Raw genomic sequence first — 22,970 nt, 5'->3', positions numbered from 1 at the left:
ACCCCCACCTTACAGTGACACTGCTGTGTATCTACACTCCTATAAAACTGTAATATCACCCCTGCACCCCCCACCTTACAGTGACACTGCTGTGTATCTAAACTCCTATAAAACTGTAATATCAAACCATACACCCCCACCTTACAGTGACACTGCTGTGTATCTACACCCCTATAAAACTGTAATATCACCCCTGCACCCCCACCGCACAGTGACGCTGCTGTGTATCTTCACTCCTATAAAGCTGTAATATCACCCCTGCACCCCCACCTTACAGTGATGCTGGGAGTATCTACACTCCTATAAAACTGTAATATCACCCCTGCACCCCCACCTTACAGTGACACTGCTGTGTATCTACACTCCTATAAAACTGTAATATCACCCCTGCACCCCCACCTTACAGTGACACTGCTGTGTATCTACACTCCTATAAAACTGTAATATCACCCCTGCACCCCCACCTTACAGTGACACTGCTGTGTATCTACACTCCTATAAAACTGTAATATCACCCCTGCACTCTCACCTTACAGTGACACTGCTGTGTATCTACACTCCTATAAAACTGTAATATCACCCCTGCACCCCCACCGCACAGTGACACTGCTGTGTATCTACACTCCTATAAAACTGTAATATCACCCCTGCACCCCCACCTTACAGTGACACTGCTGTGTATCTGCACTCCTATAAAACTGTAATATCGCCCCTGCACCCCCACCTTACAGTGCCACTGCTGTGTATCTACACTCCTATAAAACTGTAATATCGCCCCTGCACCCCCACCTTACAGTGCCACTGCTGTGTATCTACACTCCTATAAAACTGTAATATCATCCCTGCACCCCCACCGCACAGTGACACTGCTGTGTATCTACACTCCTATAAAACCTTAATATCATCCCTGCACTCTCACTGCACAGTGACACTGCTGTGTATCTACACTCCTATGAAACTGTAATATCACCCCTGCACCCCCACCGCACAGTGACGCTGCTGTGTATCTTCACTCCTATAAAGCTGTAATATCACCCCTGCACCCCCACCTTACAGTGATGCTGGGAGTATCTACACTCCTATAAAACTGTAATATCACCCCTGCACCCCCACCTTACAGTGACACTGCTGTGTATCTACACTCCTATAAAACTGTAATATCACCCCTGCACCCCCACCTTACAGTGACACTGCTGTGTATCTGCACTCCTATAAAACTGTAATATCACCCCTGCACCCCCACCTTACAGTGACACTGCTGTGTATCTACACTCCTATAAAACTGTAATATCATCCCTGCACTCTCACCGCACAGTGACACTGCTGTGTATCTACACTCCTATAAAACTGTAATATCACCCCTGCACCCCCACCTTACAGTGACACTGCTGTGTATCTACACTCCTATAAAACTGTAATATCATCCCTGCACTCTCACCGCACCGTGACACTGCTGTGTATCTACACTCCTATAAAACTGTAATATCACCCCTGCACCCCCACCGCACAGTGACACTGCTGTGTATCTACACTCCTATAAAACTGTAATATCACCCCTGCACCCCCACCTTACAGTGACACTGCTGTGTATCTGCACTCCTATAAAACTGTAATATCACCCCTGCACCCCCACCTTACAGTGACACTGCTGTGTATCTACACTCCTATAAAACTGTAATATCATCCCTGCACTCTCACCGCACAGTGACACTGCTGTGTATCTACACTCCTATAAAACTGTAATATCACCCCTGCACCCCCACCGCACAGTGACACTGCTGTGTATCTACACTCCTATAAAACTGTAATATCACCCCTGCACCCCCACCTTACAGTGACACTGCTGTGTATCTGCACTCCTATAAAACTGTAATATCGCCCCTGCACCCCCACCTTACAGTGCCACTGCTGTGTATCTACACTCCTATAAAACTGTAATATCGCCCCTGCACCCCCACCTTACAGTGACACTGCTGTGTATCTACACTCCTATAAAACTGTAATATCGCCCCTGCACCCCCACCGCACAGTGACACTGCTGTGTATCTACACTCCTATAAAACCTTAATATCATCCCTGCACTCTCACCGCACAGTGACACTGCTGTGTATCTACACTCCTATGAAACTGTAATATCACCCCTGCACCCCCACCGCACAGTGACACTGCTGTGTATCTACACTCCTATAAAACTGTAATATCACCCCTGCACCCCCACCTTACAGTGACACTGCTGTGTATCTACACTCCTATAAAACTGTAATATCGCCCCTGCACCCCCACCTTACAGTGACACTGCTGTGTATCTACACTCCTATAAAACTGTAATATCATCCCTGCACTCTCACTGCACAGTGACACTGCTGTGTATCTACACTCCTATAAAACTGTAATATCACCCCTGCACCCCCACCTTAGTGACGCTGCTGTGTATCTACACTCCTATAAAACTGTAATATCACCCCTGCACCCCCACCTTACAGTGACGCTGCTGTGTATCTACACTCCTATAAAACTGTAATATCACCCCTGCACCCCCACCTTACAGTGACGCTGCTGTGTATCTACACTCCTATAAAACAGTAATATCACCCCTGCACCCCCACCTTACAGTGACACTGCTGTGTATCTACACTCCTATAAAACTGTAATATCGCCCCTGCACCCCCACCTTACAGTGACACTGCTGTGTATCTGCACTCCTATAAAACTGTAATATCGCCCCTGCACCCCCACCTTACAGTGCCACTGCTGTGTATCTACACTCCTATAAAACTGTAATATCGCCCCTGCACCCCCACCTTACAGTGACACTGCTGTGTATCTACACTCCTATAAAACTGTAATATCGCCCCTGCACCCCCACCGCACAGTGACACTGCTGTGTATCTACACTCCTTTAAAACCTTAATATCATCCCTGCACTCTCACTGCACAGTGACACTGCTGTGTATCTACACTCCTATGAAACTGTAATATCACCCCTGCACCCCCACCGCACAGTGACACTGCTGTGTATCTACACTCCTATAAAACTGTAATATCACCCCTGCACCCCCACCTTACAGTGACACTGCTGTGTATCTACACTCCTATAAAACTGTAATATCACCCCTGCACCCCCACCTTAGTGACGCTGCTGTGTATCTACACTCCTATAAAACTGTAATATCACCCCTGCACCCCCACCTTACAGTGACGCTGCTGTGTATCTACACTCCTATAAAACTGTAATATCACCCCTGCACCCCCACCTTACAGTGACGCTGCTGTGTATCTACACTCCTATAAAAAGGTAATATCACCCCTGCACCCCCACCTTACAGTGACACTGCTGTGTATCTACACTCCTATAAAACTGAAATATCACCCCTGCACCCCACCTTACAGTGACACTGCTGGGTATCTACACTCCTATAAAGCTGTAATATCACCCCTGCACCCCCACCTTACAGTGACGCTGCTGTGTATCTACACTCCTATAAAACTGTAATATCACCCCTGCACCCCCACCTTACAGTGACACTGCTGTGTATCTACACTCCTATAAAGCTGTAATATCACCCCTGCACCCCCATCTTACAGTGACGCTGCTTTGTATCTACACTCCTATAAAACTGTAATATCACCCCTGCACCCCCACCTTACAGTGACACAGCTGTGTATCTGCACTCCTATAAAACTGTAATATCACCCCTGCACCCCCACCTCACAGTGACACTGCTGTGTATCTGCACTCCTATAAAACTGTAATTTCACCCCTGCACCCCCACCTCACAGTGACACTGCTGTGTATCTGCACTCCTATAAAACTGTAATATCACCCCTGCACTCTCACCTTACAATGACACTGCTGTGTATCTACACTCCTATAAAACTGTAATATCACCCCTGCACCCCCACCTTACAGTGACGCTGCTGTGTATCTACACTCCTATAAAACTGTAATATCACCCCTGCACCCCCACCGCACAGTGACACTGCTGTGTATCTACACTCCTATAAAGCTGTAATATCACCCCTGCACCCCCACCTCACAGTGACACTGCTGTGTATCTACACTCCTATAAAACTGTAATATCACCCCTGCACCCCCACCTCACAGTGACACTGCTGGGTATCTACACTCCTATAAAACTGTAATATCATCCCTGCACCCCCACCTTACAGTGACACTGCTGTGTATCTACACTCCTATAAAGCTGTAATATCACCCCTGCACCCCCACCTCACAGTGACACTGCTGTGTATCTACACTCCTATAAAACTGTAATATCACCCCTGCACCCCCACCTCACAGTGACACTGCTGGGTATCTACACTCCTATAAAACTGTAATATCATCCCTGCACCCCCACCTTACAGTGACGCACTAAAGTTGTGATAGAGGATTTTGCAAAGACCACAACAGACTGCAAAGCACTGAAGACGTATTCCTGGACTTGAGGACCTGCAAAGGAAGGCAACCAAGTCCAAGAGTCGCAAAAGTGTCCGGGGGGGCAGGAGCCCACTAAACCCGGGATGAAGGTGCAAAATGACTGCCTCTGGATGGAAGAAGATGAAGATTCTGCAACAATGAAAGGTGCTTTTCATGCAGAAGATGTTCCATGGAGTGCTGGAGGATGCAGAGTTGTTTCCTTGGGAAAATACTGCAAACATGCCTTGCTAGCTGCAAGAGTTGCGGTAGAAGAAAAAGGGTGCTGTCCGGGCCCAGGAAGGACCAGGATGTCGCCACTTGGGAGAGGAGACAGAGGGGTCCCTCAGCAATGTAGGGAGCTCATGCACAAGCAGGAAGCACCCACAGAAGTCCTTGATCACAGGTTCAAGAAGACTGAACACAGTGGTTGTTTCAACACTGCAAAAGAAGGTCCCATGACACCGGCGATCCAATCAGGGAGCTGAGCATCGCAGGACAGAGTGCTGGGGACCTAGGCTTGGCTGTGCAGGCAGAATTTCATGGAAATATGCACAGAAGCCCTTATAGCTGCAGTTCACACTGTGCACTGGATTACTTTCTGGAGAGGGAAGGCAAGGACTTACCTCCTCCAAATTTGGATAGTTGGATCACTGGACAGTCTGGGTCACTTGAGTCCACCACCTGTGTTCAAGGGGCTGCGCTCGTCTGGATGAGAGAGTCCCAGAGTACTGGTAACGCTGAAGTTTGGTGCCTGCTGAAGCTGGGGGAAGATTCAGTCGACCCACGGGAGATTTATTTGTGGCTTCCAGTGCAGGATGAAGGCAGGCAGCCCCCAAAGCATGCACCACCAGGAAACAGTCAAGAAAGCTGGCAGGATTAGGCGCTACAATGTCACTGGTAGTCTTCTTGCTACTTTGTTGCAGTTTTGCAGGCATCCTGGAGCAGTCAGCGGTCGATCCTTGGCAGAAGTCAAAGAGAGAGGTGCAGAGGAACTCTGATGAATTCTTGCAAGTCGTTATCTGAGGAAAAGCCCACTGGAGAGACCCTAAATAGCCCTCAGAGGAGTATTAGCCACCTAGTCAGGTAAGCACCTATCAGGAGGGGTCTCTGACATCACCTGCTGGCACTGGCCACTGAGAGGCCTCCAGAGTGCCCTCACACCTCCGGATCCAAGATGGCAGAGGTCTGGGACACACTGGAGGAGCTCTGGGCACCATCCCTGGGGTGGTGATGGCCAGGGGAGTTGTCACTCCCCTTTCCTTTGTCCATTTTCATGCCATGGTGGCGGCTGGGGGTTCCCTAAACCGCTGTAGAGTGGGTTATGCAAGGAGGGCACCATCTGTGCCCTTCAAAGCATTTCCAGAGGCTGGGAGAGGCTACCCCTCCCCAGCCTTTACCACCTATTTCCAAAGGGAGAGAGTGTAACACCCTCTCTCAGAGGAAATTCTTTGTTCTGCCTTCCTGGGACTGGACTGCCCAGACCCCAGGAGGGCAGAACCCAGTCTGTGGGTTGGCAGCAGCGGTAGCTCCAGTGAAAACCCCAGAGAGCTAGTTTGGCAGTAGCCGGGGTCCATGCTGGAGCCACGGGGATGCATGGGATTGGCACCCCAATACCAGATTTGGCATGGGGGGACAATTCCATGATAAACATGTTACATGGCCATATTCAGAGTTACCATTGTGAAGCTACATATAGGTATTGACCTATATGTAGTTCACTTGTGTAATGGTGTCCCCGCACTCACAAAGTCTGGGGAAATTGGCCTGAACTATGTGGGGGCACCTTTGCTAGTACAAGGGTGCCCTCACACTTAGTAACTTTACACCTAACCTTCAGCAAGTGAAGGTTAGACATATAGGTGTCTTATAAGTTACTTAAGTGCAGTGTAAAATGGCTGTGAAATAACGTGGACGTTATTTCACTCAGGATGCAGTAGCAGTCCTGTGTAAGAATTGTCCGAGCTTCCTATGGGTGGCAAAAGAAATGCTGCAGCCCATAGGGATCTCCTGGAACAACTATACCCTGGGTACCTAGGTACCATATAGTAGGGACTTATAAGGGGGGGGTCCAGTATGCCAATTGAAATTGGTAAATGTAGTCACTGGCCTATAGTGACAAATTTAAAAGCAGAGAGAGCATGAGCACTGAGGTTCTGGTTAGCAGAGCCTCAGTGACACAGTTAGGCACTACACAGTCATACACATTAGGCCACAAACTCTGAGCACTGGGTTCGTGACTAGCAAGATCTCAGTGAGATGGGCAAAACACACTGACATATAGATTTTTATCTATGAGCACTGGGGTCCTGGCTAGCAGGATCGCAGTGAGACGGGCAAAACACACTGGCATATAGGTTTTGATCTATGAGCACTGGGGTCCTGGCTTGAAGGATCCCAGTGAGACAAACAAAACACACTGGCATATAGGTTTTGATCTATGAGCACTGGGGTCCTGGCTAGCAGGATCCCAGTGACACAGTAAACACACTTGACACACACTCACAAACAGGCCAAAAGTGGGGGCAACCATGCTAGAAAGGGGCTGCTTTCCTACACTCATTGCTACTTGTCTTGGCCCATGTGATACTTCACTGTGGTGGCGAGCAGGCTTTGAGGAGGAATGATGCAGAGATGTATGTGGGTGGTATTTCTATAATGCCCAGGGAGGGGGTTAAAGACATAACTGTCCCTGGGCTACAAAAGGTTTTTCTACAAGTGAATAACTGGAATTACTGCCACAAGCAACACCAATTTGGATGTTGTAATGTGGGTCATGGTGCAGTACTCTGCCTGCATTCTTTGGCGATAGAGAATACCTTTAGGTTTTAATGAGCTGTAGAGCCACTTAGAGTAACAACACTGAGTTGGCCAACGCTACCGATGGTTGCTTGGATTTTAGGACGTCATGCATGATGGCCTGCACTCTGCCTGGAGCTTGCATCACAGAGACATGTCCTAGTGGTGTCACACTAGGGACCCGTGCTCTGTCCTTGGGTTTCTGCCTGGTCGGAGGACTCTGCTCCATGCAGAGACCTGGCGATTGTGTCCAAAGTAGTGAGCGAGGTCCCAGCTCATAATGTGGTACGTGGCCACTCATATTGGTAAACGGAGGCCCTTGAACATTATGCAGTAATGAGTAAGTTCTGTCAGTTTCTGCATTTCTGCAACCAAAGAGAACACTTTCTGCGTGGGAATCTTATATTTGGTTATAGGAATGTGCTGCATCCGTCAAGTCCATGAAAGATTTGAATATTAATATAGGTTCTCAGTAAGACAATCTTCATGAAATAGTCCTGAATGTGAAAAGCCTCTGTCACTAAAGTCTACTATTTCTCAGGCTCAGGTAGTTGCTCCCTGCACTTCCAATGTCATGGAAGGAGTGACCGCAACCAGGCACGTGTTTGCCTGCACCCGGAGAACCAGAGCTAGTGGGGGACCGGTGATGAAGGGTGGGAGACTCACGGAGAGGCAGCGTATTTATGGAAACAGAAGGCTGGCCCTTTTAAACACTGTTTAGGGGCCCAATGACCACAAAGGAAGAGTCTCCCATCTTGTTAGAGAAGGAATGCAAAGAGGACGATTTGCTAGTAAGGCACACATTTCTAGGAGAGGTCCCCCCCCCCTCCCTGGAAAGGAGAAGCAATGGGCCTTTTGTGTCTGCTTTTAGAACCTGGCTACAGCTTTCACCTACAGATCTTATATCCTGAAATGATTAAAGACCTGTGGCTGTATCTTCCTTACTTCTGTGCTTGGAACGCATCCCAAAATCATGGCTAGCCCTTCCTACTGAAGGACGCTTTTGTGTTTGCTCCAGGAACACCCTCAATATGTAGTGTGTTTATAAAACAGGACTGAATTCCCATGACTCCCAGGGCTCCAATGACCTCGGATGACAACCAATCCTTCAAGTTCAGAAAGGTGCTATGAGACTAAAACAAGATTTCTGAATTACTTTCTGTTCTAAGACTGAAACCCACTAATATTGTAGTCACACATTGGCATATTAGTAAAATGAAATATTCCTCAATTGGTCAAAGCATATGATATTAAACGTAAGTCTAATGTTAATTGTTAATAGGTAACTCTATAATAGCGTCACCTTGCATTTAAGGGACATTTACAACAAGTGCCACGACTTTTACTCATGACCCTATTGGGGGGCAGGGCAGGCCCAGCACAGCTGGTTGTCTTATCCCAGGGGTACAGTAAGTCCCTCATGTTTATCCCAAGAGAGAAGAGTAAACTCTCACAGGTGTACTTTCTTCTATTAAGGATAAACACCAGACCTGTCCGGAGCCCACAGATTTTGTGAGAAGCCTCAGACACCAAAACTCTAGACATAGGAGTGCACACCGGTAATGGAGATATACATAGACCCCAACAGGGGCAGAGTTTTAGGGTGAACAGACGGGTTTGCATTTCGCATGAGTATATGTAATTTTTCTGACATTTCACATAATTATGCGAAAGCAAATGACTTGAATTTAGCACATCCTAAGTGACACACACCTACAGATACTACTTGTGTGTGTGAGTGAGGGAGATGGAGTGCTAAAGCAGATATCGTTTGTTTTTGGCGGGGTTCCACCGGTGCTGCCTGCCCCCTTCGCTTAAAGCCTGTACTAGCCTCCTTGTACCCTTTCCATGCAAGCTGTGATTGCATCCTCTGCTGACTCACGCACCCAGCACAGCCCCTCTGGTTTGCACCTTACTCATCGGTAGTGCACAACATTTTGTATTTTGTAGAGCGCAAATGGTTTTACTGAGTGTCAATAACTCACAATTTGGGTACAGCACCGGCAACACCAATGCAAGCTTCCTTTACACAGAGAACACTCACAGATGAAACATCAGCACTTTGTTTCCTCGTGACCCTCAAAGAGTGAGTGCCCTTGTGCAACCATTTTACACGTTTCTCCATGGGTGGAAAGAACCACTAGCTGCTAATTAAAAGCCAATGGCTTTGTCAAAGTCAGCTACTAAAAAGCAGAAAAGGCAGCTGTGGGCACCACTCAGATATATGTGGGACCAACCAGTCCTTTTCAGGACGTGCTAACTTTATTTCATTTTTTGCAGAAGTGAGAAGCTTCGGTGGATTTCTGCACTTGCCCCCCAAAAGAAGAAGCCAGACTTCCTGCAATACCAAGGTAAAGTACAACCCCCCTCCCATATCTGCCTTCTGGCTGAGGGGTGCAGCGCCACCCCCAGACCAGGATGGAGCCCCCGCCACTTATTAAGGTGGTCTCTTCCGAATCTGGTCTGTTCTTCAGGCTTCTGGTTCCCACTTTTTTTTACTTTTAAACCTTCTCTTCTACTTTCTCATCTTCTCTCTTTCCATCTGATTGCCTTCTCTCCTCCTTTGCCTGCGCCCCATCCCCTTTCTTCTCCCCAGCACTCTCTTCTTCAGATGATGCGAGAGAGAGAGGGTGGAGTACAGGGCTGGGAAAGGTAGAAGATTCTTGACTAGCGATAGCGGTCTGAATGTAGGTAGATGCTTTCGGTGACAGCAAGTCTTGAGGAAACTTGAAAACTGAAGTGAGGAATCTCTGAAGGGTTCTGTTGATTGAGAGAAAACCAGCCTGTGACTGGAAGATGGGGCCGGAGAAGATGGGATTAGATTGGATACCAAGAGTGGAGAGGGCCACAAGCAGACTTGGAATATTCTAGCTTGGCATCAGAAATTGGAGAAATCCTGGCTCCAGGCTCTTGCATAGGGAGAGGCCAAGAACGTAACACGAGGGGGAGGGTCCTTGAGAGGGATACAGTAGATTAGAAAACGGGGCTCTTTTAATATACCCCAGATGTGACTGAGATTCTCAGACGTACTTTCACTACGATAGTTATACGTGCGACAACTAGAGGCTCTCCGGCCTCGGAATTCAGGCGGTTCTGTGGACTTCGATGACCTGTCTCACCAGCATGAGAATTGATATTGAACACCAGTTACTCTGAAGCCCTGAAGAAGTCCTTTGTTACGTATGAAATGCGTTGGCTGATGTGTTTTCTATGTGCAAGACAAGCAAAATAAAACGAAGATGATAATTTTACAATATGTAGCAACTGAACTTTATCGTTCTATTTCAAGTGGTCAAAATATCTATGCCCAGATGTGCCTTATGTTCCTCCATTCAATCACAAGGCATATTTTAGGTTAAACCCATTCTCTGGATTAGGTGTGTGTATTCACTCAAGGATGCAGAGCCATGGAAAGCAATGATTCAGCAACTTACACCCCAGACCCTGCAGTGCTTATCCTCTGTCCTGATTCCCCCATGGCTTCTGGGACCCAAGCTCCTCTGCTATGGCCTCCTTGCAAATCTTGGGCTCCGTAGAGCTCTCAGGATGTGACCAGTGCGGATTCTGGCTGCACAGTACCTCAGGTTGTATTGGCAAGTTCCTGCTGAATTTTTTCTTCAGCTCCTGGCCTGCTCCATCGCCTGGACAGATGATCACTTATAATGATGCAGCCTTTCCATTCTGTTTATTTTGTTTCTTTTCACAAGCATTATCTTGTTTACCAAATACAAGATATTCTGCATTATCAGGGGTTTACGCCTTTCACTGGTCAACTGGCAATGGGCAGAGAAATGACTGTAGTGGGTCTATCCCGAGTATCAGAAGTTCAGTTCCAGTGGTGTGATCTGCATGAGAAATAAAGCCCTGGTAGGTGGGCTTGTAGAAAGAGGATGAGTTGTTTACATTCTGGCGGGATCAGCTGGGACCTTCTGCTCTAATGTGGGGTTATCTTCAATGAAAGTAGTCGGAGAGTAACATCGTCCCCTTCTGACAGTAGGGAAAGGTGGGAATGGGCATTCCTATACTTTGTCCCCATTAACGTTTGGTAGCACGCTCAGGCAGACCGTCCAGTGTGTGATACTGAGATATTAACACCTCACCGAGCATATGCAGTCTATTGAGAACGTATCCCAGAGAAAATTTACTTGGATCCTTCTGTAGTATGCAAGCAGTGCATTTAAAGTATGTGCTCTCAGAAGTGTAGTCCTTCGTATCTACCCTGTACTTGGGACATGCTATATGTATCTGCAATCATAATACAAGGGCCTCAGGCCTGGTCAAACACAGCTACATGGCCATTAATCTTGTTAACTTATTGTTAAAAGGATGTTATTCGCAATACTTCTGCTAGCCATTCAGTTTCATCTGGGACTAAACGTTGACTCGGGTGAAGGAAGATACAGAGTTTGCTGGTTGCCATGCATCTGTGTCTGAAGAGTAGTTCTGGTAGGTCAGAAATCTCATGTAGTATGCTTAGGGATGCCTGTCCTGCTACTGGCATGTCGCAGCCTGTTGTTACTGTGTTCGAGAACGCGGGTCCAGTAGCCATCTAGCTTGGGACTGTGCTGGGGACATGTCATTAATTCACACTCTGGTTGTGTGCATCTTCAGCAGTCTGAACGGGAACACAAGTTGGCTTCCTAGAGTCTCTGAGGAGTCCAGTATTAGTTTTGTACATTGAAAAATAAGAGTTTGAGTTTTGCCTTCCTAAGATACTTGTCATGGATCTTCCGGAGAAGAGTCTAATCTCCTGTCGTGTATTCTTGGTTTAGGGTTGTTTGCCTGTATTGCATCGAATCTTCTAAGGTGTGCACTGAGAAGAGATAGTCCACGGTCCCGAGCCACTCCTTTATACTTCAGCAGTTTATCCCCTCAGCAAGAGATAGTCAATGTTCTAGGCGCATTGCATGTGCCCATGTGCCCCTATACGTGATGTATAACGGTCGGTCCTGCCGTCTGCATAAATCGTCTATCATCTATACTCCTCTTGCAGTGTTTTAAAAGATCCAGGAGGGATCGAAGCTGAGGAATCCTCTAAATATCCATTTAGACCAGTGAATGGGAACATTCTCTGCCCTGTACTGCCCCATGAGAGCGCTCATCTGTAGGTTTCTGGATTTGCTTTTGTTGGCATTAGAACTCTTTGCACTTTTCCACTGCTTACCAGTGCTAATGTGCTTTTACTCTCTCCCTAAAACATGGAACAATTGGTCTACACCTAATTGGCACACTTCATTTACTTGTATGATTTACATGTAGGATTTAGTGCAAAATTCCTTAAGTCAATTTTCAATATTGCAAGGCCATAGGATAACTTTGGGTTAACCTATCACACTTACTAGGTAGTGACTTAGGTTTGGGAGCAGATAGGAAAATGAAGGTTCCACTCAAATTACTTGTATATTAACATCCTCTTCAGTGGTAAAGTCACATTTTAAGTCCCAGTTAAAGGAGGTCTAGCTGTTGGCAGAATGGGCTATCCCGCTGGGATGGTTGGGGCAGAGCGATTCCCTTTGTGACTTACACTTCAAAGGGCTCCCTCCAGCACACATTCAACGGAACTAGTCTTTCCTCACCCAGACTTCTTTGAGCCTTGGCAGGGAAAGAGAAGAATGTTCCAGAAGCAGATGTGGGGGTAGCTAGGATGTCCCCCACTTCAGAGGCTGGCAGCAGGTATAAATATTAGACCTCCGGAACGACATTCTGGCCACTTCTGGACTTGTGGAAGGCTCAGAAGAAGGATTGCCCCCCGACTGGTTGGGCCTCCTGCTGCCCACCCGCCTGAGGAAGGAAGGCTGGGCCTCCTCCTTGAACACAGGACCACCCGAGTAATACCAAGTTATCACGCAGGCGCAAACCACCCCTCACGGTCATTTCAGTTCTGATTCCAAATACATCAGTCTATATAAGTGCCCTCCCTAGATTACAAAAGAAATAAAACCCAATCGCAGGCGAGTAGTAAGAATTGTGTATGTTGTCTTTGAGCAAAAGAGGCTAAATTTAAAAGAAACTGCATAATAACAAATATTTATGTTAATATGATTTTTGGTTAAAAAAAAGTCCTGTTTAGCAAAAGTAGGGTTTTCTGGGGGCTGTTTGTCTGCCGCAGATACCGCCATTGAGATGGACTACGCGACGAGGAGCTTGATTGGAGCACACGCACCTATTTACAATGGGGGGCGTTTTTAGGCATAGTCAGGTCTTGCTTTGGCCACGTGGCTCCCCTGCCACTGATTACAGGAGTAAGATCACCACGTGTCGCTCTCCTGCGACTGATTACACGAGTAAGATCACCACGTGTCGCTCTCCTGCGACTGATTACAGGAGTAAGATCAGCACGTGTCGCTCTCCTGCCACTGACTACAGGAGTAAGGTCACCTTCTTGTGAAGGAGTTCATCTGAATCCCGCCATTGGATGGTTTCATCTTTGCATGGGTGCACCGACGCTTTCAAGATCACCTGCTGCGCTTGCGTTTGTTTTTAGTTCTGGGTGTCCAGCTCGTTATTAGATTGCATCGTTTTTATTCTTACGTCGTGTGGCATCCTCATGAATGAGCAGTTGATAAGCCAGTTACCTTTCTTATCTGCGAGGGTGATCACCCTCATAGGGAATGCTTCCTACGTGAAAGAAGGCGCGTTTCCAAGCGCTTCCTTCCTAGTAATGTAACTCCCAAGAGGACGGCCTTTGCTGCGGATACAGAATCCCACAGGCTCCGTTACCGTGAATGGGCCACTAATCTCCCCCCGGCCTAATGTGGGGCCGGTTACAGAGGTATCTGGCCCAGATCCCTATCCCAGGTGAATTCTCCCGCTTCAGACGGGCCCTAACGCGGGCGATGCATCACAGGAGAGCCCAAGAAAAGCAGCACGAGCCTTGTCTAGTGCTCTGATGGGTCAGATGGTCTATTACGTTGCAAAAGGCACGAGCGTTGTAGCTGTATATTGTGTACATTTGAGGGCACAAATCTATTACAAAGTATTGTGTTGGATAATTCTCTGCTACAAGTTCAAGACACCGCCCTTTCTTTCTATTTCTGCTCACTTCGTCAGCACGGTTGCATCCAGACTAGGTTACGGAAGGTGTTTGATTATCAGACCGTTTTCATTTAAATCATTTAGGATTGGTGACGCATTAGGTAGTCTGATAATGTGCTGCCTGGCTGAACACTTATAAGGTCCCAAAGGCGAGACCTATTGGCTATGCCAGTGCTTGTTATTTTTAATGCCCATCACAGGTAAGTAAGTTTCTTACTGGTGCAAAAGATGTACTTTTGTCTGTGAATTTCTGTAACTTGAGGATATAGTTTAAACACACAAGGATGACTAAAGCATTATACAGGACAAAGAAGGAAAGAAACACATTGGAAGAAGTGAAGTGTCTCAGCACCTGTGCACTGAAGTGCACTTCTTTTCAGGTGGATGCTCACGTGTGATGAGGGGTTGGGGATGTACTCCCAGGAGCACTGGGGGTGATGTGCTGCAGTCTCTCCAGTGTACACCGGGGGCAGTGTTGCTTAGTGCTCACTCCACATCTGGTGTTCTTTATCCGGAAGTGTGTGAATGGCCTTATTCAGCTCTACCTTGTTGGTAGACAATCACATAGTGTGCTTCTGGAGACATTTTCACCTATGGATGAAATGTGATGAGATGTTTTTTACCATTCTCAATTCCTGACGATTGTATGCGGACTTAACCGTTACATTGCTGGGTCATATACAGCTGCAATACAGCTGTTTTCACTGGACTCGAATCACAATAACATTATGAAGAGGGATTATTGGATGAAGTATGGCAATAATATCTAATTAGCACTGTCTGTTCCTTTTACACGAGGGTGGTCTGGGCTAAATGGCTATTACATATACCTGGTACTGTTGTTTAGTAAATGTTGAAGCCAATGAGCATAGCTTTCTTCTGCATGGGAGTCTGTGGGTGTTACCAGGCCTTTGAATCTGTTTAGGAATGTATCAGGGTTGTTCCAGGCAGGACATTCGGATGGGGATTTTCCCCATTCGGGATGATTAGCGTTGAATGGCTCTTACCTACACCTGCCTCTGTATCTTTATGAACAGGGTACGGAAATGGGGATAGCTTCTTTACTTAGAGGGGATTATGGGCTGTAAACAGCTATTGAATACATTTTCCCCTATAGTCTATTGAAGGTCTGGTTACGACAATGGGAATAGATCACGTTTACATGGGGGATTATGTGGGGAAATGGCTGCACCATACCCTGGGCATGGTTTTTTGCACAGCCCTCTTGGATAATGGCCATACCGATTTCCACATGGGGGAATGATGGGGAATAAATGGCTGTTACATAGACCTGCCACTGTAGAGCAATGGCTTGTGGTGAAGAAATGGGCATACATTTTTCTACAAGGGAATGATGGGGGTTAATTCACAGTTGAATAAACTTTCCCCCTATTTTATAATGGGTTCCTGTTAGGAAAATTAAAATAGGTGCTGTTTACTTGGGGGATTATGAATGTTAATGTAATTGGCTCCTGTGTATAAAAGGGACGGAATATTAGTTGCTCTTCTTGGGATGATGGACGTGGAGCTTTTCTACAGGGGCCACGGGTGTTAAATTGCTGTTAAATATACTTGTCACTATATTTTAGTCACTCACGTTGAGGGAATGAGCATACTTATTTTTTTACAAGGGGGTTTTGGGGGTTGCATGCTCCCAGACTACATGAGGGACTGGATTAGGATTCTTCCTCGTAGGGAACGGGGATAGGGATTTTCCACATTGGAGATGATGGGCTGTAAATACTTAGTACAAATACCTGCCACTGCGTTGTCATGATCCATGTATGGAAACGGTAATAGCAATTCTACTCACAGGGGATTATGGGCTTTAAACCGCTATGAGTACTTTTTCCCCAATTAACTAATAGGTCTTGATAGGAAAGAAGGACATGATTAGGGGTCAGAGGAGTGTTCCTTTACACTCACAGAACTGGTGACATTTTGGTGAATCTGTGTTAATCTTCAACACCGAGTTCCAGCCAAATTCCACTAGTCGCGGGGTGGCAGACTTTTTCTCCCTGAGAAGCTCCAGAAAACGCAAGCTGACGAGCGTGCTTTGGTGGCCACCCCAGCACAATTCCCTAACGTGTGTGGCCATGGTCAGAGGGCTGCCGTTCAAGTAGATTTGCTGCCGCTCAAGTAGATTTTCTACTCGAGCTGCAGCAAAATCAACTTCAATGGCTGTACGCTCTTGCTTAACACATGGTGTCTTTGCGCTAGTTTTTCAACTTTGCTTGCTCTACCGGTGCTAAATTGCAGCATGTTTTCTACCTATTGTCAGAACTCAATGGATACTCGTGAAGTTTTTATGTAACTGCATGGAATTTTGTGGAGCGCAACTCTGTGAGTTGCGCGCACCCCTAGAATAGATACTGTTTACATAAAGGACCGTGGGGGTTATTGGCTCTTAGGCATCACAGGCACGGACTATTAGCTATTTCTCTTGGGATAGCGAGCATAGCAATTGCCTACAAGGGAGATGAGTGTTAAACAGCTGTTACATAATGGTGCCAATGCAGTGAGGTGATTCATGTTGAGGAAATGCTCCAGAGATTTTCTACACGGGAGGTGACTGGGGTTCAAGGGCTTTTGAATATGTTTTCTCCTACCTTCTAATGAGTTCCTGTAATGAAAATGGGAATAGATAATGTTTACATGGTGGATAATGTGTGGTAAATGTGCGATCCATATCTTGGGCATGAATTTCTACCCCCTTGAGATAGTGGACACAGTCATTTTCTACATGGACGGAATCGCTCGTATTAAATGGATGTTGCATATATCTGCCACTCTATATTAGTGACTCGTGGTGAGGATATGGGCATACCTATTTTTCACATGGGGCATTATGGAACTTCAATGTCAATTGAACATAACTGGAATTGCATTAAGCTTATTTGTGGTAGGAAATTGGGGTAGTGATTTCCTACATGGAGTACGGTGTCTGTTATGTATGTCTTCAACAGCGTTTTCATGATTTCTGTAAGAAAATGGTAATAAATATTTGCTGCACAGGGGTATTATGGGTTTTAAATGTCTGATGAATGTATTTGTTACTGGATTCTAATGGCTCCTGTTAAGAAAATGGGAATTGCTATTTTTCACATGAGGGGAGGGATGGCAGGCACATTGCCATTGCATATCCTGACCATAACATTTTCCTTATTACATTTGGGATAAATAGCGCAGGCATTTTCTACACGGGGAATGATAGGTGTTTAATGGCTGCTACAAGTACTAGGTACTGTTATTTAGAAATTGCTGAAGGAAATGGACATGGCTGTGTTCTAGACTGAAGTTCACAAGTTATATTTATCTCCAGTGACTCTAACTCGCCCTAAAGTCACTAACCCTCACATGCTCACCGTGCACTGCTATTTACCCCATATATTGCATCATTCATGACATAATTCATGACATCATTGATAATATGACTTGCAACATCTAAAATGACATCATTGATAACAAGAATTCTAAATGGCGGGGAGACAGTTATAGTTCTTCAGTTAACTATGACTGATTTGCAGTTTTTAAAAAAAAAGTTGAATATGTTTCGTTTTAACTGATATTTTCACCCACTACTGAAATTAACCAGTTATAGTATCTCTAGTAACAATAACTTATACCCTAAAGTAACTATAACTCCTGCCCTGGCCATGCAGTTTGGCATCAGTGAAGTCATTTCAGATTTTATCAGTAATGTTATCAATGATGTCATAGAACATTTCATGAGTGAGGTCATAAGCAGTGCATGGTCGAGGGGTTGGCCATAGAGTCTGACATGCCGCCAGGCCCTGAAGTTCTTTTTGATTAAGAATATTATCATTAGAATGAAGTTGCTGCTGGTCCAGCTAATGTTCTGGGTTTGAAATTGTGCGCCCTTACCACAATGGTTTGCAGAAGTAGGAAACATATCAACTTCTGGGAGTGGTGCTGTGATGAAAATCAGATGTAGAGAAGGGGATGGAAGCCAACCCAGGAACTAAAGACTCACCCCACTTTCTCTGCTCTTTCTTCACTTGCTTTCTTCCCAATTTCACTCTCCTCACTCCTACTTCTCCCTCCAACTAGCCTCTTTGTTTCAGTGCGCATTCCCTGCCTCCCTCCCCCCACCCTTCACTCCCTTTCCTAATGGTCTCTCCCCTGTAAGTGGTACACTCACTCCCTTCCCTTCTCCCTCCAGATAACCCTCAGGTCCAGTGCTTGAAGTCCTACAAGGCCAGAGAACACGACGAGCTCTCCTTGGAGAAGGCGGACGTCATCATGGTTACTCAGCAGAGCAAGGACGGTGAGGTCACAAGCTCATGCATGACTGGAGTGTGCAATAGCCACATGCATGGGGTCACACATCACTTTAGAGTTTTTGGCCCTGTAGCCATGTGCATTACTGCATGAGGGAGCTGCATGAGTGGTGTCTTTATGAAGTAATTATCCTAAGCTTGATCTGGATTGGGGTGTTTGAAATCACAGCTTTGTGTAAGAGGGTGAAGGTAACATCATGCATCACTGAGGTGTTTGCAGAAATATAGCTTTATGCATGAGGTCAACCAAAGGTTATGCATCTCTGTGTTTGTGGAGTCATAGCCGAAGCAAGAGGCCAAGAAGGCGTCACTCATCAATGGGGCGTCTGTGGAGTCCTAGCCCTCTGTTTGAAGCCAACAAGGTATCATTAGCCTGTGCATAAGTACACAGGGTCATGTGTATGTTTGTGCAATCCTCAGCCTATGGAAGAGGACACAGGGTCATGTGTATGTTTGTGCAATCCTCAGCCTATGGAAGAGGACACAGGGTCATGCATATGTTTGTGCAATCAGCCGATGGAAGACGACACAGGGTCATGCATATGTTTGTGAATTCATTAGCCTATGGAAGAGGACACAGGGTCATGCGTATGTTTGTGCAATCCTTAGCCTATGGAAGAGCACATAGGGTCATGCATATGTTTGTGCAATCCTTAGCCTATGGAAGAGGACACAGGGTCATGATTTTGTTTTTGCAATCCTTAACCTATTGAAGACGACACAGAGTCATGCATATGTTTGTGCAATCAGCCGATGGAAGACGACACAGGGTCATGCATATGTTTGTGAATTAATTAGCCTATAGAAAAGGACACAGGGTCATGCATATGTTTGTGAATTAATTAGCCTATAGAAAAGGACACAGGGTCATGCATATGTTTGTGCAGTCCTTAACCTATGGAAGAGCACACAGGGGTATGTAGATATCTGTGAGATCAGTAGCCTGTTCATGAGAATGCAGGGGCATGCAGATGTCTGTAAGCTCACTAGCCAATGAAACAGGGCACAGGGGCATGTTGATTTCTATGATATCACTAGCCTATCCATAAGGACATAGGCTTATTCGGATATATGTGGAATAGTTAACCTATCAATGTGGTCAGTGAATGAGAGAAGAGCACCCTAGTGTGATGAAATCATAGCCCTATTCATGATGTCTGGGAGAGGCAATAGTTGTGCATCACTAAGGTCCTTCTGCAATCAGTGTCATATTCTCGGGACCATTGGGTTTCCATCATTGAGCCAAAGACTTATGGATGTTATATTGAAATCTAAGCCCAATGGACCTGGGCCAGGCTGTGCATTAAGGAATTTTGCAAATAGTGCACAGAGGCCTCAGGAGGTGCTGTCGCTCACAGGGAAGGCAAGGTCTTACCTCCTCCAAATTGCGTCAGCAGTACCTCAGGACAGACTGTGTCGATGGGGTCCACCCTTTGTGTTCTTAGGAGCACGCTCGTCGCTGTGAGGAGTCCAAGGGTACCGGTCGTCATCTTAGAAGGTGCCTGCGTGAGCAAGGGAGTGACTCCATCACCCTACGGGAGATTTCTTTGGTCCTTCTGCTGCAGGGTGAAGACAGGGAGTCCTCAGAGTGTGCACACCGTGGAAACTGTTGCAGTTGCTGGCTGGAGCTGAAGTTGCAGAAGAAAAGTATCCCTTGTAGATACTTTGTTCCTGTTACAGCGGTTCCTGGGGCAGTCTGCAGTTGATCCGAGGTCAGAGTATGAAGTAGAAGTTGCAGAGGATTCCTGCTGGAAACTTGCAAGTAGTATCTCAAGAGAACCCACAGGAGACACCCTATATAGCCCTGAGAGGGGCATTGGCTACCTTATCAGGTATTGACCTATCAGGAGGGGTCTCTGATGTCACCTGCTGGCATTGGCCACTCAGAGCCCTCCACAGTGCCCCAACACCATGCAAAGCAAGATGGCTGAAGTCTGGTACACACTGGAGGAGCTCTGGGCACCACCCCTAGGTTGGTGATGGACAGGGGAGTGGTCACTCCCCTTTCCTTTGTCCAGTTTTGTGCCAGAGCAGGGGACAATGGGCCCCTGAACCGGTGTAGACTTGCTAATGCAACGAGGGCACCATCTGTGCCCTTCAAAGCATTTCCAGAGTCTGGGGAAGGCTACCCCTCCCCAGCCTGTAACACCTATTTCCAAAGAGAGCGGGTGTAACACCCTGCTCCCAAAGGAAATGCTTTGTTCTGCCTTCCTTGGCCTGAGCTGCTCAGACCCCAGGAGGGCAGAGCCCTGTCTGTGAGGTTGCTGCAGCTGTAGCTGCAGTGCAAGCCTCAGAGAGCTGGTTTGGCAGTACTGGGGTCCGTAGTGGAGCCCCCAGGATGCAAGGAATTGGCTCCCCAAAACCAGATTTGGAATGGGGGAGGACAATTCCATAATCCTAGACACCTTACATGGCCATATTCGGAGTTACCATTGTGAAGCTACATATAGGTATTGACCTATATGTAATGCACGCGTGTAATGGACTCCACACATTCACAAAGTCCAAGGAAATGGCCCTGAACTATGTGGGGGACCTTTGCTAGTGCAAGGGTGCCCTTACATTTAGTAACTTTGCATCTAACCTTCAGCAAGTGAAGGTTAGACATGTAGGTGACTTATAAGTTACTTAAGTGCAGTGAAAATGGCTGTGAAATAACATGTGTGTTATTTCATGCAGGCTGCAATGGCAGGCCTGTGGAAGGGTTTCTCTGAGCCCCTTATGGGTGGCAAAAGAAATGCTGCAGCCCATAAGGATCTCCTAGAACCTCAATGCCCTGGGTACCTAGGTAGCGTATACTAGGGACTTATAAGGGGGTCCAGTGTGGCAATTGAAATTGGTAAATGAAGTCACTAGCCTACAGTGACAAATTTAAAAGCAGAGAGAGCATAAGCGCTGAAGTTCGGGTTAGCAGAGCCTCAGTGACACAGTGAAGCACTACTGACAACACACACATTATGCCACAAACTATGAGCACTGGGGTCCTGGCTAGCAGGATCCCAGTGAGACAGGCAAAACACACTGAAACACACTCACAAACAGGCCAGAAGTGGGGGTAACCATGCAATAAAGAGGCTACTTTCTCACAGTCATGTACCACTGGATGTTTACGGAATGTGCTCCCTGTGCTTGGGGTCATGTACCACTGGGTGTTTATGGGACCCATGGCCTGTGCTTGAGTCAGTGATAGTTAGAAGGTGGTTTGTGAACTTTAAGTCCATGCACAAGGACACAGAGTCCCCCATCACTAAAGTGTCTGCAGCATCATAGTCCTATGGGTGAGGTCAGTGGGGGAGAGCAGTGTACTCTAGTGTTTATGGAATCATAGCCCTGTGCATGAGGTCAGGGATAGGGACAGGTAAAGCACCACTGGGTTTTGCTGGAAATACTATCCTATGCTTGGGGTCACTGGTTTCCCATCACTCATGTGTGAAATTACATCCTTGTGCAAGCAGTCAAACACGAATCATTCATTTACTGAGGTGTTTGTACAGTTACAGACCTGTGCATGACGTCAGTAAGGAGTTGAACATTACTGGGCTTTTAATCAAATCATGTCTTTAGGCATGAGGTCCTGGTCTCACACATTACAAGGTGGTTGAAGGGGTCTGGACTCACTGGGTGACAATGGAATCACAACCCTGTGGATGAAGTCTTTCAAGGATCATGTGTCACAGGTGCATATGGAATGATAATTCTATACATGTGGTGACCGGGACATGTTTGTGGAATCACTGCTGTGAGCATGAGGTCATTGACTTGATACAGATTGCTGAGTTATTTGTGGGACCATAGCCCTCTGCATAAGACCAGTGAGTAGTTTGGATACAATTGCAGTGTTTGTGGAATCCCAGCTCTGTGTTTGAGGTCATAGGGTTATGTACCAAGGGGGTGTTTTGGAGTCGCGTCCCTGCACATTATGGCAATGGGTCATGCATCAATGGAGAGTTTGTGAAATTCTTGCCCTATGCATGAGGTTAGTGTGGGGTCACTGGGATTATGTCTCACAGGGTTTTGGTTTAATGACCTATTTATGAAGAAACAGGGTAAAGAATAGGTTGTTTGTGGAATCCTACTCTTCAGTGTTTATGAAACCACAAACATGCATAATGTCAGGAATGGGAAGCTTCAAATACCCTTTGTGTTTTAGAAGCATAACCTCAATTCATAAGCTGAGAGATGGGTCAGGCATAATTAGGGTGTTTATGTAGTCACACGCCTGTTAGTGCAGTCTTGACCCAATGCAGGCGGCTTTCGAGGGCTCTTGTGGAATTATGATCCGATGTGGAAGGCATCAAGGTGTCTTGTGGTGTCATGGCCCAAAGCTCAAAGTTGTCCAGCAGTCTTGTGGAGTTATGACCCCGTGCATGAGGTTGTCCTGAGGTCATGTGAAGTCACAGCCAGATGTGTAAGGCATCAAG

At 46.5% G+C, this 22,970-nt stretch overlaps 1 protein-coding gene across 1 annotated transcript in view; it reads left to right on the top strand.

Annotated features, from left to right (window-relative positions):
- LOC138303481 (serine-rich adhesin for platelets-like) overlaps positions 1–22,970 on the top strand; it is a 194,773-nt gene that overhangs the window by 167,096 nt on the left and 4,707 nt on the right. Inside the window, exons 13-14 of the mRNA XM_069242655.1 lie at positions 9,494–9,564; positions 18,432–18,536. Of these exons, the coding sequence (XP_069098756.1) occupies positions 9,494–9,564; positions 18,432–18,536 (176 nt within the window). The remainder of the gene's footprint in view (positions 1–9,493; positions 9,565–18,431; positions 18,537–22,970) is intronic.

The sequence above is a fragment of the Pleurodeles waltl genome, chromosome 7, assembly GCF_031143425.1.
Source record: "Pleurodeles waltl isolate 20211129_DDA chromosome 7, aPleWal1.hap1.20221129, whole genome shotgun sequence".
Classification (NCBI taxonomy): Eukaryota; Metazoa; Chordata; class Amphibia; order Caudata; family Salamandridae; genus Pleurodeles; species Pleurodeles waltl.
Note: the sequence above shows the minus strand (reverse complement) of the source record. Positions and strands in the feature narration are given on the sequence as shown.